Source organism: Pleurodeles waltl, chromosome 10 (genome assembly GCF_031143425.1).
Source record: "Pleurodeles waltl isolate 20211129_DDA chromosome 10, aPleWal1.hap1.20221129, whole genome shotgun sequence".
NCBI lineage: Eukaryota > Metazoa > Chordata > Amphibia > Caudata > Salamandridae > Pleurodeles > Pleurodeles waltl.
In genome coordinates, this window is record NC_090449.1 from 225,249,325 (window position 1) to 225,275,969 (window position 26,645).

Sequence of the window (26,645 nt, forward strand, 5' to 3'; positions counted from 1 at the left end):
GGGCTCGGTCCAGGTCAGCTGCTTCTTTTCCCATTCTGCAGTGCAACTCTTCTTGGTTCAAGTCTTCTTAGGTTCTCGAAATCTGAGTTTTATGGTCTAGGGGTGCCACCGAAATACTAATTTAGGGGGTTAAAGGGAGTGCAAGGCTGTAGCTAATGGGCTGCCCACCTTTAGGGTGACTACACCCTTCTTATGGCCACTTCTGCTGGGAAGTGGGCATAACCCTAACCCTAGTGGCTTAATTCCTTCCAAACAAGATTGAGAAATTTAAAAAGTAGTGTGCACTTCAGCTCGTCTACCTTTTGGACGGGACCAGCAGGAAGTGGGCATAACTCCTAATTTAACTAATTTTCCCGCCTGTGCTGCCGACAAAAGCGGGGTCACAACAGGAGGGGTTGCTCATCTACACCACCTGGAGAGACCTGGGTCGCATTACAAAGGTGGGAAGACCTTTGAAGCTCCCCGCTCTGGTAATGTCCATCTTGCCCTGGAGAGGCGGTCACACCTCTGCCCAGTGCAGGCTTTTGTCTCAGGTGCTAAACAGCACTGGCTCTCACCATCTGTGGTGGCTGAACTGGTCGGGCACACTAGTAGCTAGTAGGTTTTCAGGGGGCACCTCTAAGGTGCCCTCTTTGTGCATTTTTTTTTAATCCATCACTGGGGTAAGTGAAGGTTTATTATTCTGAGATTTTTGATACTAAACATCCCAGGATTCAGAGAAGCCAACATGTAGCTTGGGAACTCGTAATGACCAGTGTTCAGCACATTAATTTAAAATGGCTTCCCTGTGCACATACTATGTCTCAGAATCAGCAGAGACCTAGCAGGGACATATCTGCTCATGCACATATGCCTGGATGGACCCACCCATAGGTGTGTCTTACACCTGGCACATGCAGTGATAGGGGACCTGGCACAAAGGCTGTGTGACAGATCGTGTTTTCAACTTAGCCTGCACCAACACACGTTGTCTGCCATGGCAGCACTTGTGGGAGTTTGGCGAGGTGTTCCTGAAGGTGTCACTATTGGTGCTGCAGCCCTCAGGAACCTTCCTTAGTACCCCAGGCCTTAAGTACCAGAGTACCATTTACTAGGGCCTTACAGTGGTAGCTAAAGAGTTCACCAATTGTGCAAAACAATTGTGTAGTTTTGGGGAAAGAGATCTGGCACTAGGGACTGGTTTAGCAGGGACCCAGAGCACTAACAGTCAAGGCCACATATGAAACCAGACAAAATGTAGGAGCTAATCATATCAAAAAGTTGGTTTCCTCCAATCTTTAATTAGCAGTCTCTATCAGATTTGACTACCATTAATAACAGAAGCCTGGGAGTCAGATGGGCATCCAGTGCCTCAGGGAGTAAGTGAAAGGTTAAGTGTGCTAGAGGCCCAACCTCCAAGCATGAAGGTTCAGCATTGTGAGATTTGGACGTAGAAGCTGTCCTTCATTCTGTGATTAAAAACTCTTTTGCAGTGGCCAAGTGGTGCATAACACAGATGTAGAAGATCTGGGTACCAAATAAACAAGTTTCTTATCCTTGGTAACACTCTTTCTGCTGGATACTGTAGGAAAGTAGCCTCTTTCTAGCATGGTTACCCCCACTTTTTGCCTGTGGATTAGTGTGTTTGACTGTGTTCACTGGGATCCTGCTAACCAGGACCTCAGTGATTATGCTCTCTCCCTTCTAACTTGGTAACTTGTACCATTTTCACCCCACATTTGGCATACTGGTGCCCCCATGTAAGTCCCTAGTATATGGTACACAAGCATCCAGGGCACTGGGGTACTAGGGGATCGCCATGGGCTGCAGCATGTATTATACCACCCGTGGGGAGCCCATGCAAAGTGTTCTGCAGGCCTGCCATTGCAGCCTGCGTGAAAGGGTGCATGCATAGGTCACTGCACCATGTCATTATCAGTCACCATTATGGCAGGCCCTCCTAGCCCAGAGGGCAGGGTGCAAGTACCTGTGTGTGAGGGCACCCCTGTACTAGCAGAGGTGCACCCACGAACTCAAGTGCCATTTTCATGCCGGGACACCATTTTACGCGTGTACTGGACATAGGTCACTACCTATGTCCAGATATATAATGGTAACCACGAACCTAGGCATGTTTGGTACCAAACATGTCAGAATCATACCCCAATAATGTTGCTAGTATTAGAAGTATGATTCCACACACTCTGGGGGCTCCTTAGAGGCCCCCCAGCATTGCTACTACCAGTCTTCCAAGGTTTTCCAAGCCTCCCAAGCTGCTGCGACCCCTCGGACAGGTTTCTGCCCACCTGCTGCTTGAACAGCTCAAGCACACGAAGGCAGAACCAAGGGTTTCCTTTGGGAGAGGGGATAAGACCCCTTTGGAAATAGGTGTTTGATGGCTTGGAAGGGGTAGCCTCCCCAAGCAACTGGTATGCTTTGAAGGGCACCTTTGATGCCCTCCCTGCATAAACCAGTCTACACAGGTTCAACGACCTCCAGTCCCTGCTCTGGTGCAAAACTGGACAATGGAAAGGGAAGTGGCCCCTGGGGTGGTGCCCAGAGCTCCCCCAGAGGGTCCCTGGGTTCAGCCATCTTGAATCCAAGGTTGGCAGAGACCTCTGGGAGCATCTGAGTGGCCGTGCCAGGCAGGTGACGTCACAGCCACCTCCTGATAGGTGGTCGCCTGGCTAGGTGACCAATCACCCCATCAGGGCTATTTAGAGTCTCTCTCTTTGGTGGGTCCTCAGATTAGGATTGCAAGATTCCAGCAGGACTCCTCTGCAACCTCCACTTTGACTTCTAGCCACTGGAACTGGGATTGGACCCTCCAGGAACCGACAATCTGCCTCCACAAAGAAGACTCTTCTTCCAACATTGTTTCCACGGCTCATTCCAGCTTCTGCAACATTTCCCCAGCAGTTCATCCTTCGAGAGCAGCAAGTCTTCAGTCTGCACAAGAAGGATGAAGGAATCTCCTGTGGCATGAAGGAGTCACTCCCCTGCATACGTGGGCACCTACTGCAACAATGACTGGCTGTGTGAATCTCCTCACACCCTGAGCTGAGTGGATCCTGCATCACAGGTGGTGGTCCGGAGTAGTCCTCCTGGTCCTCTCTGCCAGCTATCCAACTTTGGTGGAGGTAAGCCCTTGCCTTCCCACGCAGGACAGTACCCCGAGCAGTGCATCTCTTGCAGCTGCCAGGGCTTGTTTGCATCTCCACCAAGGGAACTTTAGGCTAAGAGCAGCTCCAGCCTTCAGCACTCCTTCCTGTGACGCACAGCCCTCTGTGTGCTTCTCCTGCAGTGTGGGATCCCTTTCTATAGTACTGCACGGGCTCCTTCCACAACTTGTCGTGCCGGCCTGGGGGCTCCTGTGGGTGCTGCCTACGCTCCTGTGGGCTCTCTGTGTCGCTGACTCCCCCTCCTGGGTTGAGTCGTCCCGGGCCTTGCTGGTCGCCGGCAGCACCACTTTTCCACTAACCACAAATTTGCTTTTGCCAAGGCTTGTTGGTGGAATTCCTGCACCGCACCTGTCTGCAATCTTTATTCCAGCGAGGGACATCTTCTGCATCCCTCAGGAACTTTTCTCCGGCTCCAAGGCTGCAGTGCTGACCTAATCATTACTGTCGACCAACTCCTGCAAGTACAGCTGGGTGGGTAGTAGCTCCTACTCCTCCTGGACTCCCCTGTGACTCTTGCACTTGGTCCCCTCTCTCCAAAGGACTTCCTCTCCAGCAATCCACCGCTGATTTCTTGCAATCTTGTCTGGGTGTCTTCTTTTCCTTGTGGGTGGTTTGGAGAAATTCCAGTGATTTACTCCTGCTTTCCTGGTCGCTGGGGGGGTACTGTGTTACTTACCTCTGTGGTTTTCTAGTACTCCCAGCTCCCCTCTACACATAACACTTACCTAGGTGGGGGCCCCGTATTCACATGACACTTTTTTTTAAGTATATGGTTTGGGCTCCCCCAGGGTCACTATTGTCTAACTGCATTTCACTGTTTTCTAACCTTTTCTATGCCTATTGCTATTTACTAGTGTATATAATTAATGTATTACTTACCTCATATTGGAGGGTTGCCCTTCTAGTAGTTTGTGGTAGTGTGTGACCAAAAATAAAGTACCTTTATTTTTGTAACACTGAGTGTTTTCTTTCATGTGTGTTAGTGCTGTGTGAATATAGTGGTTTTGCACGAGCTTTGCATGTCTCCTAGAAAACCCTTGGCTGCTCATCCATAGCTACCTCTAGAGAGCCTGGCTTCTAGACACTGCCTACACTTCACTAAGAGGGGATACGTTGACCTGGTATAAGGTGTAAGTACCTTGGGTACCCACCACACACCAGGGCAGGTTCTACAGATATTCTATCTGACCACAGATTTGCCACCTTATAATATCCCTAGGCATCAGAGTGGATTAGGAGAATTTTTAGCAGGGCTCTGGTTATCAGTTTCTCGTTTCACTTTCCAACAACATGGACAATTGTTGGTAACAGTGTGCTGAGTACTAGCCTGTGACCTTTTCAGAAAAGTTGCCACTCCACGGAATTGGGGGTGGGGGTGGGGGGGTGAGGGGTGGTGGTGCAGAGAGCAATCTGCAGTTAGAGTATCCACCAGAAGGACCTCAAAAGGGCTTTGCGTTTTTATGGTACTTGTATCAAGGACCATCGAATGGTTGGACAACATTTCGAAAGGTTTTTCAGGAGCAAAGAAAGGAGGGCTGGCACATAAGGACCCCTTAAAGAAGGCTAGCCCTCCACATTAATATCTGCTACCCAAGGCAAGGAAGCAGTCCCTGAAAGGCCTGAGAGCCCACTCCACTAGGGCCAAGCCGCTACCACTGGGGATGGCGCAAGGGGTGCCTGTCCTTGATATCTGCCAAGCTGTGACATGGGCATTGGCACATATGTCCATGTAGCACGTCTGCCTTAATAAGCAACTCTGGCCAGAACAGAACTTTACTCAATAATTCTGCAAGACGTTTTGGTATAAACTCACTCCACAGACCCTCAACCTTGAGAAGGCACAGTTTTGGAATCTATTCTGCAGTGAGGAATCTGCAGTTAGAAGTAGAAATAGAAGAACAGTTTTGCAGTTGTTTTGTCAGCAAGACCTGTACCAATGTTTCCTGTATCAGATAGAAGGAAAATGGTACTTAACCTCTAAGCATCTGTTTGTGGCATGACGTGCTGTATTCACATGCTATGCATGCCCTCGCCATCTAGTACTGGGCTCACACAAGGGCAACTTCTTTTTCTTTGAAGAATTATTCGAGTCACAACGTCTAGTGACCACCCATTATTGATAATGCACATGTGCAGCAGCTCCATTGTTATAATTTTTGCACAGGGCAGTTAAGGATTACAAATGGAGCTTAGAAACAGAAAAAGAGGACTATGCAAACAAATGATGAAAGGCCTCTGCAACAACCGAGGCTTACGGGGAAGAGGGTGGGTGCATGCAAATCTACAGCACTACATGCCACGAACAGATGTTTACAAGGTAACATTTTTCGTTCCTGGCAGTGTGTAGCTGTACATAGACTGGAAAGCAGTTGTAGGAAGCTGGCTCTGAATATACTATATCAAAATGAGATATAGTGTGCACAGAGTCCAGGGGTTCCCCAGAGGCTTAACAGAGGCTAAAGTAGATAATACTAATGCTCTCTTCTGTGGTAGTGTGGTCGAGCAGTTAGGCTTATCAAAGGATAGTGCAAAGCATTTGTTGTACACACACACACACACACACACACACACACACACACACACACACACACACACACACACACACACACACACACACACACACACACACACACACACACACACACACACACACACACACACACACAATAGAAGAAGCACACACTCACTCAATGACTTAATTCCAGACCAATGGTTTTTATATAGCAAAACTATCTTCTCTTAATTTATTTCGAGAACCTTAAGAATAAAGTTATACGTTTTTTTTAAATATTGGCAATTATCTGTTTTAAAAGTTGACAGTGCAGTTTTCCAGACACAGTTTGGGTTTTTTGGGGGTGGGGGGGAAATGGGTGCTGCGGAGGGGGGGCGGAGAGAAAAGTTAGTACTATTTACAGGTAAGTACTCGACTTACAGTTCCAGTCTCCGGGGATAAGGATGTCTACAGTCAAGTTAACCCCAAACACCCACCACCAGCAACACTGAGCCGGCCGGGTGCAGAGGTCAAAGTTGAGGCAAACTTAACATGGGCTACGATGGGCTGACCTGGGGGGATTAGAGGAGCAGTGGGGGGCCCACAACTAGCAAGTAGGCACCAAACACACACCCTCAGTGGAAGTGGGGTGGCTAGGTGCAGGGTGCAAACAAGATGTCTGGTTTCCAATGCTAGTCTATAAGTGGACCCCAGGGGCCACTCAGATGCTGCAGGCGAGGTCCAGGGGGTCGACTTGGACAAACCACAAGCTGGACAGGTAGGAGGGCCGTCTGCTAAACATAGCTGCATCGGAGGTCGGGTTCTCCAATGCCTGGGGGCTGCGGGTGCAGTGGTCAGGGGCGGGGGGTCTCTGGATTCCCTCTGCAGACATTGTCATGGAGGGGTGGAGAGGCCATCCCAGGGTGGGCACTTGCTCACAATCGCCTGAGGACACTCTAGCTGGTTGAGCCAACTGATCACTGGCCAGAGGCAACGGGTGCAGGGTGGTCAGGACTCACGGATCCGGGAGGCTCTGGAGTCCCTTGGTAGTAGTTTCTTCTTGGACAGGGCCGCTGTCCAGGGGAGTTCTTGGACCCTGGGGTACAGGGCAGACCTCTGGAACTTGGCAAAGGTCAAACGTCCCACAGGATGCATCATCTTCTTGTTGCAGGTTCTTTGAAGCTGGAGACACGCCGGTAGGGGTGGGCCCAAGTCAGTGTCATACTTATCTGCTGGGGGTTCAGCTTAGTGGTCCTTCTTTCTTGTCAGGTCGCCAGGAATTTGGTCAGTTGGGTTCAGGGAGGCCCTTAAATCCTGGTTTTAGGGGCTTTTTAGGGGTCAGAGGAAGTAGCAAATGGCTACTATCCCTGAGGGTGGCCACACCCTTCTTGTGTGCACTCCCTTTGGGGTCACCTCCGCTCTGGACACCTTAGGGGTGGTCCTTGTTAGGGTGGTCAATCCTGCCTGTTTTCCCTAATTTTCCAGCCGGACTTTCCGCCACAAGTGGGGTTTTGTCTGGGGGTGGGCAAATCACTAGCTGGAGTGCCCAAGGGCACTGTAACCTGAGGATTGAGCTTTTGAGGCTCACAGCCAGGTGTTGCAGTTTCTGCAGGGGGAGGTGTGCAGCACCTCCACCCAGGACAGGCTTTGTTTGTGGTCACAGAGCACAAAGGCTCTAACACCACTGAGTCAGAAACTTGTTTGAAAGTGGCAGGCAGGCACAGACCGGTCAGTCGTGCACTAGCAGTTTGGCTAACATACAGGGGTGCATTTTTCAATAAAACTCACATTGGCATCAGTGGAGGTTTATTGTGCTGAGACGTTTGATACCAAACTTTCCAGTATCCAGTGAAGCCATCATGAAGCTGTGGAGTTCGAAATAACAGACTCCCAAACCATATACTCAATATGGCTACACTGCACTCACAATGTCTAAAAATTTACTCAGACACTGTAGGGGCATATTGCTCATGCAGCTATGCCCTCACCTGTGGTATAGTGCACCCTGCCTTAGGGCTTTAAGGCCTTCTAGAAGGGTGACTTACCTATGCCACAGGCAGTGGTTTGTGGGCATGGCACCCAGAGAGGTGTGCCATTTCAACTGTCTTTCTCCCCACCAGCACACACAAGCTGCAAAGGCAGTGTGCGTGTGCTTGGTGAGAGTCCCCCAGGGTGGCATAATACATGCTGCAGCCCTTGGGGACCTTCCTTGGCCACAGTGCCCTTGGTACCATGGGTACCTTTTACAAGGGACTTAACTGTGTGCCATTGGTGTGCCAACTGTGGAAACAAAGGTACAGATTTTGGGAAAGAACACTGATACTGGGGCCTGTTAGCACGGTCCCAGCACACTTTCAAAGTTGGCATCAATATCAGGCAAAAGTGAGGGGATAATCATACTAACAGTGGCACTTTCCTAAGGCAGTTTTCCCCTAAGCAGTAGCCAGAAGTAAGATGTTGCAGAGGATTGTTAAAATGTATAAGGTACAAAATGTATAAATTATAGGCTGGCCAATATTAGTTGCTAGTGTGCTGGGACATACACAAAACTGTGCTTGTTGAAAGTGTTCGGAGTAGACCTTAAAGCTACTTTGCTGATGTCAACTAGGTCGGTGTTACGTTCAAAAGCCACAGAGGCCCCCCTATTGCAGGTAGAGTGGGGTCTTTTTTGGATGGGCTTCGACGACCCATAGTTCCTCCACTTCCAACTGTGAGCTGACTTCGTGAATGAAGTGTGCAGACTGCTCGATAAAAGATCCAGACAGACCATTTTCTTTGACATCACATTCTTTGAAAAGGGCGGGGTGTTGTGCACTTACAATGCTGCCCCATGTTTGTAGAGTGAGTCGCTAAGCATGTTGGTGCTACAAAAGTTTCTTAAAGCAGAAGGTGAGAAAGGACTCCCAGATGGACTCTGCGTGCTTCGAGGACAGATGGAGGTTGCAAACCTGATAAAGCTCAGTCCAATGGTATTTTCCATAACACTGTGGGTAGTACAGGAATGGGGTCCTTTCCATTAGAATGATGGCACTCTCAAGGACTGAACAAAGAGAATGAAAGCCCCGAAGGGATCATATTCCAAGTGCTTGTTTGTCGAGCCTGCCACAAAAGCGCTAACACGTACGTAGAAAATGGTCTGTTCTTTTTCTTTTCCTATGGGTATGGAGAAGTTTGAGGGTGGAAGACAACGAACGCTGAGGAGCGTCGACCTGGAGCGCAATACCAGACTGTGATAAAAAAATAAAATAATCTAACAATGGAGACAATGCCCACGTGCATTACCGAACTAGTTACTTACCTTCAGTAATGCATTACATGTTAGATACTATCTAGCTGCAGATTCCTTACCTTTGAATTCCCTGGTGTCAGCTTTAAATCTGGAATCTTTTTACTGAGCAATACCTTGCGTGCGCCGTCAGGTGGAGTCATTCGGATCCGCGCGTGTTGTCTGGCTCCTCGTGGCTTCGTCAGCGTAGTTGGAGCAGTCTGTGACGTTACTGTCACCTACAAAGGCACCACCCCAGCGCAAGTACGTCAGTTCTTTTCCTTCCGTGCCGGTAAAGCACAAGTCTGGGATCGGGCTACCCTTTGCCTATTTTGGCAAGCCTTTTTTCAACCTTTTGTCGAAGAATTTATTTGTCTCTGCGAGGAAGATGTCATCTAGGAAGACTGGGTTCAAGCCGTGTGGCGTCTGTCATCGTGCCATGTCGGTGACAGACCTCCCACCAGGTATGTCACTGGTGACTTGACAGGGACCATGACTCGAAGTCGTGCTCCGACTGCCGGGCCATGGCCCCGAACACTTGGAGAGCGCCTTCTCTAAAGCTCACGGTGACTTCGGTCTGTGCAACTCCTCGGAGGTCACGGTCCCGCTCAAGGAGATGGTCGCACGACCGCTCCAAGAGCCCAAAGTCCTCTTCTTCCCACTTGAGGTCCTTGGGGCACTTGGGGAAGAGGCACAAGAAGTCCAAGCGGACTTCGACATGCCCGTCGGCCGACAAGGCCTCTCGGGCACGTTCCGCCGAGCCATTGTCAGGGCTGACTTCACGTCCCCCCCCCCCCCCCCTATCCGGAGGCCAGAGCAACCTCACTCAATTAAGACTTTTACAAAGCCATGCACCTTGTTTTAGAGCTGGCTGCCCCCCGCAGGTATATGTTCGGACCTCGTGGGGTCAGCAGGGGCCCCATGAGGTTCGACGCTGGCAGCTTTGGCCTCGGGGCAGTTGGGGACCCCAGGATCCGTTATCGGATCCGAACTGGCGCTGGTTCCTCACAGTCGGCCTCCTCTGTCGCCGGGCCTGAAGCTGATGCTCCCCCCACCACCGGCGCCCACCGGTGGTGGAAGCCCCCATCCTCATTCCTGATGATCCAGAGCAACGTTGTACGACGCCGATTCCGATGGCGCCGACTAGGCTCAGATCAGTGCCTGAGGTTTATTTTGATTAGCCAGGCGCAGGTGAGGAGTAGGAGGGGTCTGAGGACCCTTTGGAATATGGATTAGAAGAGCAGGACTGGTATGAAGATCTAGGGGAAGCCAGCGGACTGGATACTTCTCCAGATGTTGGTATGATCTCACCTCCTTTTGTGGCTACGGAGGAGGGGGCATCATACGCCATGGTGGTGTATGGAGCGGCTGAGGTCTTGGACCTGCAGTTACCTACGGTACAGGTCAGGCCTAACATCCTGACAGAGGTGCTTCTGCTGGGGTTTGCTACCTTGGAGCCAATGTTACCCTTTAATGAGGCCCTTCCTGATGTCCTGCTGGGGACGTGGTCCAAACCCAGCACAGGGGCTCCTGTGAATAGAACAATTGGCCACCACCATCGACTAGCTCCTACAGACCCTAGATTCCTCAACCAACACCACACCCCAGACAGCTTGGTGGTCCAAGCCTCCACATCCCATGGTGCCTTCCCTTCTGCTCCCCCGGATAGCGAATCCAAGAGGCTTGACCAACTTGGGAAGATGAAGTTTTCTTCCTCCAGCCTGGCATTGAGGTCCATAAACACCTCATGCCTATTGGCCCGTTTTTCCCATACTTTATGGGATACAGTGGCACAGTGCTACCCAGGTCCCAGAGGGCGTATGGGACACACTCACCCAAGCTGTCAAGGACGGGAGAGATGCAGCCAAGTTTACCATTAACTGTGGCTTGGACACGACCGACTAGTTGGACAGGGAGATTTCTTAGACAGTGGCCCTTCGTCGCCATGCCTGGCTGCGTACCACTGGGTTTTCGGGGGAGGGGAATGTCCAGGCAAATCTGAGGGACATGCCCATCGATGGTTCATACCTTTCGCCTAGTCAAAAATGCCAGATGGCAAACGAGGGCACTGCAGTGGGACCGGAAGTTCCAGTGGGCACAGCATCAGGGAAATCTTACCGACACGGTTGAGATCTCGGTGGGAACTGCAAAAGACCTGCAGCGGTGGTTAGTGAACTGCGATTGGGTCAAAGGCAGACTCCTCTCCCTTTCCCAACCAGATCTCACAGTAGTGACAGATGCGTCACTTCTGGGATGGAGCGGCCATCTGGGACAGGCGGAGATCAGGGGTCTCTGGTGGGATCCGGACTCCATATCAACTTATTGGAGCGCCGGGCGATCTGACTGGCCTTGAAAGCATTTCTTCCTGTTGTGAAAGGGAACATAGTGCAGGTGTTGATGGACAACACCACTGCAATGTAATACTGCAACAAGCAGGGCGGTGTGGGGCCATGAACCCTTTGTCAAAAGACTCTGCGTCTCTAGACATGGCTGGAACAGCAAATAACCTTGGTGGTTCAACACCTGGCAGGTTGTCTGAACGCCAGGATGGACAAACTCAGTTGCCGATGTCTAGTGGATCACAAGTGGTATCTCCATCCGGAGGTGGCGCAAGAACTCTTTCAGCAGTGGGGAGAGTGTTGGCTAGATCTCTTAGCCTCCGCAGAGAACGTGCAATGTCAGCAGTATTGAGTGTTGGAGTTTCCAAAGCAGCAATCATGAGGTAACGCTTTCCGTTGCGAGTGTAGATCAGGTCTCCTGTACCCTTTTCCGTCCATACCACTCCTGCCCAGAGTTCTCAAGAAGATCAAGAACGAACAGGCCCAAGTCATCCTAGTGGCTCCGGATTGGGCATGGAGAGTCTGGTATCCCGAACTATGAGCATCAATCCTCCGATCAGGCTGCCCCTTCGGGAGGATCTTTTGTCACAGCAGCAGAGGAGGCTGTGCTTTGCAGGGAAGAGTGCTGGAGGCCGGGGCAAGGTCTTACCATCTCTCAAGTTGGAAAGCTGGTAGAGAGGACCGAAGGGACCATTCCAGACCACCACCTGTGTTGCAGGATCCACAAGGTTTTGCAGGAGAGAAAATCCACGCAGCCAGATGTCGTTGCAGTTAGTGCCTGCGGATGCAGGGGAGTGACTCCTTCACGCCAAGGGAGATTCCATCTTGCTTCTTGTGCAGGCTGAATACTTGTCACCCTCAGACGATGCACAGCTAGGGAAATGTTGCAGTTGCTGGGAGGAGCCGGTGAAAATGTTGCAGAGCGCACTTGTTGCTGGAGTTGCAGTGTGTCAGTTCCTGGAAGGTCCAATTGCAGTCCCAGTAGCCAGAAGATGAAGTAAACAATGCAGAGGAGTCCTGCTGGAATCTTGCACCCACGCTGGAGGGAGACAAGCAAGGGGTATTGGTCATATAACAGGGTGGCCACCTATCAGGAGGGGTATGTGACGTCACCTGCCTGACCTGGCCACTCAGATACTCTCAGGGGCCTCTGCCCTTCTTGGATTCAAGATGGCAAAATCAAGTGGCCATCTGGAGGAGCTCTGGGCACCACCCCTGGGGTGGTGATGGACAATGGACTGGTCACTCCCCTTTCCATTGTCCAGTTTCGCATCAGAGCAGGGACCCGGGGTCCCTGGACTGGTGCAAACCACTTTATGCAAGGAGGGCAGCAAATGTGCCCTTTAAAGCATTCCGGTAGCTTGGGAAGGCTACCCCTCCTAAGCCATTTAACACCTATTTCCAAAGGGAGAGGGTGTGGCCTCCCTCTACCAAAGGAAATCCTGTGTTCGGTCTCCCTCTGCCTGAGCTGGTCAAGCAGCACGAGGCCAGAAACCTGTCTGTGGGATAGCAGCAGCACAAGCTGCCTGGAAAACCCCAGAAGACTGGTAGGAGCAATGCTGGGGGTCCTCTAAGGAGCCCCCAGAATGTATGGAATCATACAACCAATACTGGCAACAGTTTTGGGGTATGCTTCTGACATGTTTGATACCAAACATGCCCAGGTTTGGAGTTACCATTATGTAACTGGCCACAGGTGTGTCCAGTACACGACTAAAATGGCTTCTCCGCACTTATGAAGTCCAGGAAAATGGAGCAGCAGTTCGTAGAGGCCCTTCTGCTCATGCAAGAGTGCCCTCTGGGCTAAGAGGGTCTGCCACAGGGATGAGTTAAATGCACCTTTTCACACAGGCTGCAAAGGCAGGCCTGCAGACACATTTTAGAGGGTCTCCCATGGGTGGCATAATACATGCTGCAGCCCATGGGGTACCTAGGTACCATATAGTAAGGACTTACAGGGGAACACCAGTATGCCAATTGTGGAGTGTGCTAAGTCCTAAGTAACCAAATTGAGAGGGAGAGAGCACAGTCACTGGGGTCCTGGTTAGCAGGATCCCAGTGAACAAAGTCAAAACACACCGACACCAGGCAAAAACTGGGGGTAACCATACCAAAGAGAGAGTAATTCCTACACATTGAATAGGCTATGTATAACTAAGAGAAAAGGGTTTGGAAGCAAAGGTAAAGTAGGGAAATGTCTAACATATGCGGAAGAGAACCCCCACAACACAGCAGGAGCATCCGTGAACCTTGACATGAAGCCACAGGGGAGCACCCCACACATTTCCCGTGACGGATACTACCTCACCAGAAACTGGCAGACACAAAAAGAAGATGCGATAATAAAAGATATCTTTGTGCAGAACAGCAGGTAATCGTCCTGGCTTAAAATCAATGCAGGATTTTAATCCTCTTTTTTTTTTATTACAGCAGTCTACTGCAAAGATCTCGATTTCACCATTTGTCAGTGAAAATGCATACACGTATTGAGTAAGCACTGTATGAAAGTACCCTGTTTTTGACATTGTTACCCCCACTTTTTGCCTGTCAGTGTGTTTTGACTGTTTCCACTGGGATCCTGCTAATCAGGCCTCCAGTGATAGGGCTCTCTCCCTCTAAATTTGGTTGTTTAGGATTTTGCACACCCCACAATTGGAATACTGGTGCCCCCATATAAGTACCTAGTGTATGGTACTTAGGTAACCAGCGCACTGGGGCACAATGGATTCCCCATGGTCTGCAGCATGTATTGCGGCAATGCCACTGCCTACACCTCACTAATCGAGGATAACACCATAGGTGCTCACCACACACCAGGCCTGCTTCCTACAAGCACTATTACTTCAAAATACAGCAGAAGCATGGGGATCAAGGGAGAAGGTATCTTAGTGTATTAAAAATAACCCAAGACTTGAAAAAGGGATATTTTCGTTTGCAGGCTCTCTAACACAAGGTCTGAAAAGAAGCTGTTCAGAAGCTGGAATGAAGTCTAGGTAAGAATACACACACCTGCCTTCATAAATATGCCCCAACACCACAATCATCATCATGTTTGTGAAAAATCAACTACTAAGGAAAGGCTATGACAACAAACTGGCAATACTCAGTACTGTTTGCACGTCCCTAAATTGAGTGTCTCTGCATCGGCACCAGTACATCATGAGACATTACATTTTCTCAGTGACGCTCCTGCAACCTAAATAGATTTAATTAAATTACCATTGCCCTACCTTATTAAAGAGCCTATACCATTAACAGTGTAATGACTTTTGATGTAGTGGTAGCAATGAAGTACTCCCAACGATGTAATGGACTTGATAGAGTGCGAGCCTAGTTAATTATCTCAGGGAATCTGATTTATTTCCTGTCACCTCTGGAAATCTATCGTGAGGCTCTTAAGTCATCATCCAAACTGGAAACTGAAGTGCCCAAAGGACCCGGCTCTTTCTTTGGTACACAGGAAATACATGAAATAGCAATCATTACCACTATGCTATGCTTTTTGCTATCACTCGTTTTATTTGTACATTAATCTTTTTTAGAAAGGAAAATAATAATCTGCTCACATTATCTGAAGAACACATTAGTCCAAAGTTATTATTACATTTTCAAAAGAAACAATGCCACCAGACCATCAACATGGAGGGCCAGAATTTTGGGAGATTACATGTTCAGAGGAGTCCTGGGGTTCAAAGAAGTGAAACATGATGATTACTCAAGCTAAAATATTCTTACTCAGCCTGACTCTCCACTTCAGTAAGGTCTAAAACAAATCCAGTGGTGGCTGATTTTGCTAATATGGTCTCTTCACCTTTTGGTTATATTTGTGGAATTTCTGATACAACTGGTGAAGCTTCTATGAGTACAAGATTAAGCCCAAGGCTCCAGCAGCAGCTCAAATCTGCTTGAATCTTTCAAACAAAACTGCGAAGAACTGTTAACTGTCAAAGGGCATGTGTCTCAAGGTTGAGAGGAAGAAAACTGACAGACCTTATGTAAATGCATCATATGTTCACAATATTAGTGACTATTGATCAAACCACCTTGTTTACTGTATCTAGTCCACTTTGCAAATATCGATTTGCTGCATCCTTGTCAGTCTTGCACATCAGAAGTGAAAAAGTACCTCATCTGTGCTGTGGCCATCTCAGGCTGAGTGTGAGAGTACATGACCTACAAACAGCATCTGTTGCTCTCACGGTTGGGTCTCTAGTTGTACAAACCTTGCATCCAAAGGTATCCAGCCCTTTTAACTTTCTATCACGTAGTAGGAGAAAACATTGTGTGTGACTTGGCAATGGCGGCCTAATCCACCAGCTTACATGGCATGCGATGAGCAGACTAAAAGGGGCAGACAATAGGAGTAGGCATATGCTTTTTTAAGCTGCAGACAACATGTGGATATCCAGTTCCTGAATGCTATCTGTAGGAAAGTCCCCCTTTTGGCATGGTTACCCCCTTGCTTTTCGCCTGATATTGATGCTGACTTGACAGAGTGAGCTGGGATCCTGCTAACCAAGCCCCATAACCAGTGTTCTTTCCCAAACACTGTACCACTGCTTCCACAATTGGCACACTCCTGGCACACAGCTAAGTCCCTTGTAAAAGGTACCTATGGTACCATGGACGCTCTGGTCAGGGAACATCCCCAAGGACTGCAGCATGTATTATGCCACTCTACGGAAACCCTCAATAAACACTAGCATACTGCAGTTGCAGCTTGTGTGCGCTGGTGGGGAGAAAAAGAAAGTCGATATGACATCCCTCTCCGGGTGCCATACCCCAAAACCACTGCCTGTGGCACAGATAAGTCACCCCTGTAGCAGGCCTTACAGTCCTAAGAAAGGGTACACTATACCACAGACGAGGGCATAGTTGCATGAGCAGCATGCTCCTACAGTGATTACGTCCATTCTTAGGCCTTTTTTGTTATGTGCAGTGTGGCCATCCTGAGTATATGGGCTTGGAGTTTGTCATTACAAACTCCACAGTACCATAATGGCTTCACTCAAGTCTGGAAAGTTTGGTATCAAACTTCTCAGTACAATAAACCCACACTGATGAGTGTTGGATTTATAGAAACATGCACCCAGAGGCCATCTTAGAGATGCCCCTGTGTTATAACCAAACTTCTAGTGCAGGGCTGACCAGTCTGTGCCAGCCTGCCACTTCCAAATGAGTTTCTGACCACATGGGATGAGAGCATTTGTGTGCTCTGTGGCCAAAAACAAAGCCACTGTAACACCTGGCTGTGAGCCTCAAAGGCTCAAGTCTCGTTACAGTGCCCCAGGGCACTCCAGCTAGTGGAGATGCCCCCCCCCCCTCCTCCCCCCAGACAAAGCCCCACTTTTGGCAGCAAAGTCAGGCAGAAAAATTAGGAAAAACAAGGATGAGTGACCACTTCACCTAGGACCACCCCCCTAAGGTGTCCAGAGCTCAAGTGATCCCTTCCTTACAAAATCCTCCATCTTGGTTTGGAGGGCAAGGACCAAAACTGTTAGGTCTGTGTCCCCATCCCCAAAGGGAGTGGGCACCGAAAGGGTGTAGTCACCCTTGGGGACAGTAGCCCCTAAATCCAGGATTTAAAGGCTCCACGAACCTAGCTTGTCAGATTCCTGGTGACCTCAAGAAGATGACAGGAAGAAAGAAGACTGTTCAGTTCACCCCCAGCAGAAAAGACTGAAGACACCTACTGATTTGGCCCCAGCACTACAGGCCTGTCTCCAGCTTCTGAAGCCCTGCTACAAAAAGGTAAAACATCTGCAAGAGGACTGCCTGCACACCAGAGGACCAAGAACTACCGTGGACAGTGGCCCTGTCTAGAAAGAAACTCCAGCAAAGGACTCCAGAACTGCCCCAGGTCTGCAAGTCCTGTCCACTCTGCACCAGACGCCTACAGCCAGTGTCCAGGTGGCCCACCCGACCAGAGCAAATCCCCAGGTGATTCTGAACTTTTGTCTTCCCTGGGTTGACCCCTCCTGACCAAAACGATGATGCCTGTAGACGAGATCCGGAGGACCCCCCCCTGACCACGAGAGAACCAGACAAAGAAACCCATCGCCTAAAGGTACCCCTGCACCCGCAGCCCCCTGGCCTTGGGGAAACCCAATCACGACTCCAGCAACTTTCCGCAGGCAGTCCTCCTCCTTGTCCAGCCTGTGGTTTTTCTAAACGGACCCCTTGGATCTAGCTTGCAGCTTATTTGTGACCCCGGGGTCCTCCTATTGAAAAGCATTGGGAGCCCGATGCAGTGTTTGCACCCTGCACCTGGCCGCTGATAGTGTGTGTTTGGTGTTGACCTGTGCCCCCACCCGGTGCTCACCTAAGCACCCCAGGTCTGCCCTTCGAAGACGCAGGTACTTACCTGCAAACAGGCCTGATTCCGAGTGCCCTAGTCTCCACAGGAGCCCATTTTAAATCTTGTATCATATTTGACCTCTGCACCCAGCTGGCTCCGTATTGCTGGTGGTCAGCATTTGGGGTTAACTTGAAGCTCAACCTGTGGACACACCAACGCCTGGAGACTGGACCTGTAAGTCTTGTACTTACCTCAGAACCGTACTAACTTTTGTTCCACCCCTACAACTGTCTCTGAAAACTGCACTGTCAATTTTTATAACAGATTTTTGCTATTTTCTTGAAAACCGTTTAACTTGCCAAATTGAAACAAAGTGGTGTCATTATGTTGTTACTTACTCGCAAGTGTACTTACCTGCAAACTGAATCTTGTGGTTCTAGAAATAAAGTAACAAAGTATATTTTTGCTATATAAAAACAATTGGCCTGGAGTTAGTCCTTGAATGTGTGTGCTTCATTTACTGACTGTGTGTGTGTACAACAAATGCTTTGCACTACCCTCTGACAGGCCTAACTGGTGGACCACCAAAAGAGAGCATTAGTATTATCTACTTTAGCCTCTCTTAAGACTCTGGGGAACCCCTGGGCTCTGTGCACACTATACCTCATTTTGATATAGTATAGACAGAGCCAGCTTCCTACACCATCCATAAATCACTCAAAGGGCAACATCTCTTCTCAATTGTACGGTTGACCTAATCTCAGCATAAGAATGCAGCTTAAAGAAACAGGTGCCTCCAAAGCAAGAAATGCAATGTCAGAGTCTAATCTGTCTGCATATGAAGAAGCAAACTGTCTAATCTTTCGGTGAAAGAGCAGACTCTTTGAACTCAAAGGCCAATGATTCTGACCCAAGGACATGAAACAGACAAAAGGTCTTGGGGTAAGTAATTTCCCACAACTTTGATTTGCCTAATACTCTGTAGCCTGCCACTGTGCTGGCTTTAGGATGTTTGTCTTGACAGATGGTGAAGGCTCCAAGGTAGATATGGATAGCAGCTACATGGTTAGTGTGTGGAGCAGAGGTTAGATCCCAGAAGACAATTCAACTTCAGACAATTGGGGTAAAGACTAAACCACTACAGAGGGTTGACTACTGCTGATTGACAAGAGCCATCTTAGTGAACCCAGCAGACACTTCACAAGGTGACATATCAAAATGACTAATTTTGCATTCTGAAATGTATGAGTCTTGGCCCGGGATGCAGCAGCAGTTGGAAAATACAGCTGTTGTGGTATATTCTACAAAGCTGTGTTAGGTTCAGAGCCATATTCCCTCCATGGGCAGACTATGAAGAATTCTTATGCTTACAAAGTTTTAGCATCGTAGCTATTGTAGGAAAGTGCCCCTTTTTGACATGGTTACAAAGGCGGCTAGGCCTTTGAAGCCTCTCGGCATGGAATGTCCATCCTGCCAGGAGGAGTGTCAACAACCCCACTCAGTGAAGGCTTTTGTCTTTGGACCCCAAGAGTGCTGGCTCTCACCTTAGGGGTCAGAAACGTGGCTAAGGTAGCTGAACTGGTTAGGACCAGTTAGTTAACACATTGGCAGTTGGTAGGTTTTCAGGGGGCACCTCTAAGGTGCCCTCTTGGTACACGTATTGGTAAATCCAACACTAACAGCATGGTTTCACCAATACGAAATGTTTGATACCAAACATCACTATCTTCAGTGAAGCCATCATGTAGCTAGGGAACTCCTAGTGACCAGTGTCCAACACATGTTTTTCAAGTGGCTTTCCTGATCACTTACTATGTTTGAGAATCAACAAAGACACAGCAGGGATAGATCTGCTCGTGCAGATATACCCTGATATGTAATATAATGCACCCTGCCTTAGGGCTGTAAAGCCTGCCAGATTGGTGACTTACGTATTTTACATGCAGTGTTAGGGGACATGGCAACAGACTGTGTGCCATGCCCCCATTTCGTGTTTTCACGTTTGTCTGCACCAAGACATACAGCCTGCAATGGCAGCCTGCCATTTATGTGGTGAGGGGGTCCCTTAGGTTAGCACAATTTGTGCTTCAGTCATTAGGGACCCTTTTTAGTTCCCCGGGCACCACGGGTACTGTTTACAAGAGACTTACAGATGGTGCTAAACGTTTTGCCCATTCGGGGAACAGACAGTGCAGTTTCAGGGGAAAGAGATCTGGCACTGGGGACCTCTTTGGCAGGAACCCAGTGCAGTTCCAGTTGAAATTACATTAGATCCCAGGCAAAAGGTGTGGGCTAACCATGCCACAAAATTCTGCTGCCTAGGAGGAAGTACCACGTTAGAAATATGCCAAAGTTAGTATGTATTAAAAAAACAAGATTCTGCTGAAACTCTTAAGTGTTTTGCCATGTAACTGACAATATTTGCTCTAGAGACAGATATTCCTATGGGTACATTCACGTAGATTTTGGTCTGTACAAAAAGAACACTTGAATAATTCATACCTTTATTTCAGCAACTCTTGAGGAAAACAAGCTACGTGTGATGTCTCTTTCCATCTCTCTCTTACTTTGCTTATTCTCAGCCTGTTGTCCCCCTCCACCATACACAGCACCAGCAAATCCTGCTTCCCCTCCAGCAGTCCAGTCCACCAGAGGATCATAAACAAAAGCCTCAAGTAATGTGAGAAGTGTTTCTCGTCCACGTCGCATTATGTGAAGGACCTATATCAACATTAATATGAGTTAAAAAAATGACTAAACTAAATTAGCACTATCTAGTTATTCTGCTAGCAAAACAAATGTAATCAAACGGTGTCTTTACATTTTAAAACACAATATGAGCGGACAAAATACAACAATGTTAACTTATAGGGTTAGAATAGCCTACATTTTAGAAAATGTGATTCAACATTGCATAAAATGAGATTTCAAATTAAGTATTCAAATCGCTGACTACCAGTCAGTCAAATAATTTATAGTGTGATTAATTGAAATCATCAACAATACAAATCCCAATCATTATAAAACCAAATAAAACGTTTCATAGGCTAGCAAGCGGCTCTACAAGAAACCTGTCTTCCATTCTAAGATTTTGGCCCCAATAAATTAGTCAGTATTTCTAGTAGGATTTTTAACAGGAATATGAGACAAGTGATCCAAATTAGGATCATAGTGTCCTTACATTTTTCAGGCAATCTATTATTTAAGACAATGCTTTTAAGGCCCTTTCTTAAATGAGCTTGAAGTTATTTAAAAAAAAAAGTTCCTGTAATGGGCCAGGACTGTGGTATATGAAGAGGTAAGACAAAGTGATATGACCTCCATGCAAATTCGGCTTCGATATGAAAAAAGACACAGGTTTCAAGAGGTTGCAACAAGAGTTTTCATATTTTGAGCAGCAGAGGAACAGATGGGTAAAATACTCATTATTGTAATTGCAGAATCTACTCTTTGAAGTTGTTGTTGATCCATTCCTCCAATGTGGTTGACGTTCTTTAATCAGGAAGGTCAGAAATCTTGCACAAAAAACGTTACTCCTGCGTTCCCTACTTAGTGGAACTTTCAAGTCATGTTGTAAACATAGATATCATAAAAGGAAAAGGACTACTAATGGAAGTCTTTATGCACAATCACAATTAATGATAAGAAGGATCTATGTTACAGAGAAAGAAAGAACATAAAAATCCTTTTGCCAACAGATACGGTGCTATGAGTGCACTGACACAGGTACTTTTTCAAATTCATCAAAATATACCAATGAGTAACCTGCCTAGGGGCATACAAATGTAGACCTTCACAGTGACCTGCTTTAAAGATTACGGTACACTCTGTGGGAAAATGCCCCCTTTTTGACATGGTCACCCCCCACTTTTTGCCACTGGTACTGATGTTTTTCGACTGAAGTTGGGCTGGGTTCCTGCTAACCAGGCCCCCCAGTGCCAGTGCTCTTTCACTAAAACAAGGTAAAAGGTTAATTGTGGAAAATTGGCACACACTTTAGCTAGCACCCCTGTAAGACCCTATGAAATGGTATCCCGGGTATCTAGGGACTGGGTACTAAAGAGTGTCCCTAAGGGCTGCAGCATGTATTATGCCACCTTAAGAGACCCCCCCCCCCCCCCCAGGTCCCACTACAAATTGCATGCCGCGTGCCATTGCATGCTGCATGTCATGGTACAAACCATGAGTCAGAAACATGACACAGCACCCTTATTATATGCAATGCCAAACTCAATGCATATAATATTTGTATGTCACCCCTACAGAAGGCCTTAGAGCCCTAGGCAGGGTTGTAAGGAAATGCCTCCTTGGCATGGTTAGCCCCTAACTTTTTGCCTTTGCTGATGCTAAGTTATGATTTAAAAGTGTGCTGGGACCCTGCTAACCAGGCCCCAGCACCAGTGTTCTTTCCCTAAACTGTACCTTTGTCTCCACAATTGGCACAACCCTGGTAAGTTCCTTGTAACTGGTGCCCCTTGTACCAAGGGCCCTGATGCCAGGGAAGGTCTTGAAGGGCTGCAGCATGTCTTATGCCACCCTGGGGACCCCTCACTCAGCACATGCACACTGCCTCACAACTTCTCAGCACAATAAATGCACACTGATGCCAGTGTGCAATGTATTGTAACATACACACACCCAGAGGGCATCTTAGAGATGCCCCCTGAAATACCTACCCAAATTTGAGTGTAGGTTGACCAGTTTCTGCCAGCCTGCCACACACCAGACATGTTGCTGGCCACATGGGGAGAGTGCCTTTGTCACTCTGTGGCCAGGAACAAAGCCTGTACTGGGTGGAGGTGTTTCTCACCTCCCCCTGCAGGAACTGTAAAACCAGGCGGTGAGCCTCAAAAGATCACCCCTTTTGTTACAGCGCCCCAGGGCATCCCAGCTAGTGGAGATGCCCGCCCCTCCGGCCACTGCCCCCACTTTTGGCGGCAAGGCTGGAGAAGATAATGAGAAAAACAAGGAGGAGTCATCCACCAGTCAGGACCGCCCTTAAGGTGTCCTGAGCTGAGGTGACCTCTGCCTTGAGAAATCCTCCATCTTGAGTTTAGAGGATTCCCCCAATAGGATTAGGGATGTGCCCCTTCCCCACAGGGAGGACGCACAAAGAGGGTGTAGCCACCCTCAAGGACAGTAGCCATTGGCTACTGCCCTCCCAGACCTAAACGCACAACTAAATTCAGTATTTAGGGGCTCCCCAGATCCCAGGAAATCAGATTCCTGCAACCTGAAGAAACAAGAAGGGACTGCTGACCTCCAAGCATGCAGAGAAGGAGGAAGACGACAACTGCTTTGGCCCCAGCCCTACCAGCCTGTCTCCAACTTCGAAAACCTGCTCCAGCGATGCATCCGACAGGGACCAGCGACCTCCGAAGCCTCAGAGGACTGCCCTGGACGATAGGACCAAGAAACTCCTGTGAACAGCGGCTCTGTTCAAAACCAGCTTCTTCTTTGCAACAAAGAAGCAACTTTCACAGACTGCATGTTTCCCGCCGGAAGCGTGAGACTTCACACTCTGCACTCAACGCCCCCGGCTTGAGATCCAGAGAACAAACACCTCAGGGAGGACTCCCCGGCGACTACAAGCCCGTGAGTAAACCAGAGACGACCCCCCCCCCCCTAGCCCCCACAGCGATGCCTGCAGAGAGAATCCAGAGGCTCTCCCTGACCGCGACTGCCTGTAACAAGGGACCCGACGTCTGGATCCAACACTGCACCTGCAGCCCCCAGGACCTTAAGGAACCGAACTTCAACGCAGGAGTGACCCCCAGGCGACCCTCTGCCTAGCCCAGGTGGTGGCTGTCCCGAGAAGCCCCCGTGCCTGTCTGCACCGCTAGAGTGACCCCCGGGTCCCTCTATTGTTTCCTACCTGAAACCAGGCTGCCCCTGTGCCGCTGAGGGTGTGTTTTGTGTGCCTACTTGTGTCCCCCGTGCTCTACAAACCCCCCCTGGTCTGCCCCCCGAGGACGCAGGCACTTACCTGCTGGCAGACTGGAACTGGAGCACCCCTGTTCCCGATAGGCGCCTATGTGTTTTGGGCACATCTTTGACCTCTGCACTTGACCGGCCCTGAGCTGCTGGTGTGGTAACTTTGGGGTTGCCTTGAACCGCCAATGGTGGGCTGCCTATGCCCCAGGACTGAGACTTGTAAGTGTCTTACTTACCTCCTAACCTAACCTTTACTTACCTCCTCCAGGAACTGTTGATTTTTGCAGTGTCCACTTTGAAAATAGCTTATCGCCATTTTTACAAATACTGTATATGATATTGCTTTCATTCAAAGTTCCTAAAGTATCTAAGTGAAGTACCTTACATTTAAAGTGTTGTATGTAAATCTTGAACCTGTGGTTCTTAAAATAAACTAAGAAAATATATTTTTCAACATAAAAACCTATTGGCCTGGAGTAAGTCTTTGAGTGTGTGTTCCTCATTTATTGCCTGTGTGTGTACAACAAATGCTTAACACTACCCTCTGATAAGCCTACTGCCTGACCACACTACCACAAAATAGAGCATTAGAATTATCTACTTTTGCCACTATCTTACCTCTAAGAGGAACCCTTGGACTCTGTGCACAATATTTCTTACTTTGAAATAGTATATACAGAGCCAACTTCCTACAAGGGTGCATTATATTTTAAGTGAGGACATATCTGCATGAGCAGATATACCACTGTGATTTCTAGTTCTATTATTAGATATTGCAAGTGAACAGTGAAGCCGTATGTACTGGGCACTAGTCATTATGAGTTACCCAGCTACATAATGACTTCACCGAAACCTATGGTATTTGGTATCAAACACCTCATCTTAATAAATCCATACTGATATCGGTATTGGATTTATTATGACACGCACTCAGAGGGCACCTTAGAGGTGCCCCCTGAAACCTACTAGTCCCTTAGTGTGCTGGCTGACTGATATTGACCACTCAACAACCACAGATGAGTTTGACTTCTCCCAGAGGCCAGAAACAATGCCTGCTCCGGAGGATGGTGTTATCACCTCCTCTAGCAGGATGGCTATTACATTTTCTTAGTAAGGCCTGGGACTTCAAAGTTTCTGCCGCCTTTAATATGTGACCCCAGCTTCCCCCAGGCCTGGCATATGCCACCTCTTGCCCTGAGGCCCATTTGGTACCAGGACAGGCAGATAATTAGCTATGCAAGTAGGCGTGTTGCACTACCAGGCTAGTCACATCCCTAAGAAGGGCTGAATGATGTGCTCCAAGAAGTAAGGGTTCCATCAACTTGTTTTGGTGGAACAAGGAACTCTGGGACAGGGATGTAGGAAGCTGGCCTGGTGTGTGAAGGGCACATATAGTGTTATCACATTATACCAGGTCCGAGTATCCCCTATTAGTGAGGTGTAGGCAGTGTCTAAGAAGCCAGGGCTCTCTAAAGGTAGCTGTGGAAGTGCAGCCAAGACTTATCTAGGAGACATACAAAGCTTATGCAATACCACTACAGTCACACAGCATTTACACGCATGAAAGAACCACACAGTGTTACAAAAATAAAGGTACCTTTTATAACACAATTACTAAAATACTGTATATGCAATACTCTACTATGAGGTGAGTAAACACACTATTACACACACATTAGAATTCAGGGATTAGTATAGAGAGTAACAGCAAACAGTAAAATAGAAAAGAATGAAGACCCTAGTGGGAGACCAAACCATGTACTAAGTAAGTGGAATGTGAAAGACAGTCCCCCACCCAAGGAAGGGGAATCTGTAGAGGGGAGCTGGAGGAACTACGAACCCCAAAAGGTAAGTACCAGGGTGCCCCCAAGCAAGCAAGAGAGAAAAGTTAAGTACCTGGTTTTTCCCCAAACGCACAGGTAAACTTGGGAAAGGGACTGTGCAAGACTGGAAGAAACCAAAGGTGGATCCTGACAGAAGAGGACCTGAAAAATAAGGGGACCAAGTCCAGTTCGACTTGGAGTGTTTGGTTGGGGCAGGAGCCACTACCCACCCTTCTGGAGATGCAGACCAGGTCGAAGGTGGAGACAAGGAGTCAGCTGTGCAGCACTGGAGCTGGCGAAGTGTGCCAGGAGTGATGCAGGCGATATCCCATGACAGAAGAAGAGTTGATGTATGTCAGTGGTGCTGGATAACCGCCAACAAGCCTTGGCAAAGGCAAAAGTTGCAGATGAAGAGTTGCAGAGCTGCAGGGGACCAGCAAGGTCTAGGGGGACTCAACCCAAGGAGGGTACTCCCAGGTGACCCTAAACAGTGATTAGAGTCGGAAGACGAGGATGCAGCCCCCACAGGCAACTCAAAGGCAGCAGGCACAGGAGCCACAGTGAGGCCCACTCAGCACACCTGGAGAGGAGTCCCATGTCACTGGAGCAGCAGGCAGGAGACTGTGCTTAGCAGGGAAGAGTGCTGGAGGCCGGGGCTACACGGAGCCTAAAGCTCCCTTAGAAGAGGAGTCAACAAGCCTTGGTAGCTGCAAAAGTTGCAGTTCTCAGGGGTACTATCCTGCAATGAGAGGCAAGGGCTTACCGTCTCCCAAGTTGGAAAGTTGGTGGAGAGGACCGAGGGGACCACTCCAGACCACCTGTGTTGCAGGATCCACTAAAGTTTGCAGGAGAGAAGATCCACGCAGCCAGTCGTTGCAGTTGGAACCTGCAGATGCAGGGGAGTGACTCCTATACTCTAAGGGAGATTCCTTCTTTCTGCTTGTGCAGGCTGAAGACTCGTCACCCTCAGAGGATGACCAGACAAAGAAATGTTGCAGTTGCTCAAAGGAGTCAAAGAAACAATATTGCAAAGCGGAGTGGTCACTAGAGTTGCAGATTGCAGAGTGACCAACTATCATGAGGGGGCTTTGACGTCACCTGTCTGACCTGGCCACTCAGATGCTCGAGGGGCCTTTTTCCACCTTGGATTTGAGACGGCAGAATCAAGTGGCCACCTGGAGGAGTTTTGGGCACCAACCCTGGGGTGGTGATGGACAGGGGAGTGGTCACTCCCCTTTCCACCGTCCAGTTTCGTGCTAGAGCAGGGACTGGTGCAAACCGGTTTATGAAAGGAGGGCACCAAATGTGCCGTTCAAAGCATACCAGTGGCTTAG

At 48.6% G+C, this 26,645-nt stretch overlaps 1 protein-coding gene across 2 annotated transcripts in view; it reads right to left on the bottom strand.

Annotated features, from left to right (window-relative positions):
- Positions 1–26,645, bottom strand: part of SMG1 (SMG1 nonsense mediated mRNA decay associated PI3K related kinase) — a 1,401,298-nt gene that overhangs the window by 443,031 nt on the left and 931,622 nt on the right. For both annotated transcript variants that reach the window (XM_069210224.1, XM_069210223.1), the window contains one exon: positions 20,057–20,275. In XM_069210224.1, the coding sequence (XP_069066325.1) occupies positions 20,057–20,275 (219 nt within the window). The remainder of the gene's footprint in view (positions 1–20,056; positions 20,276–26,645) is intronic.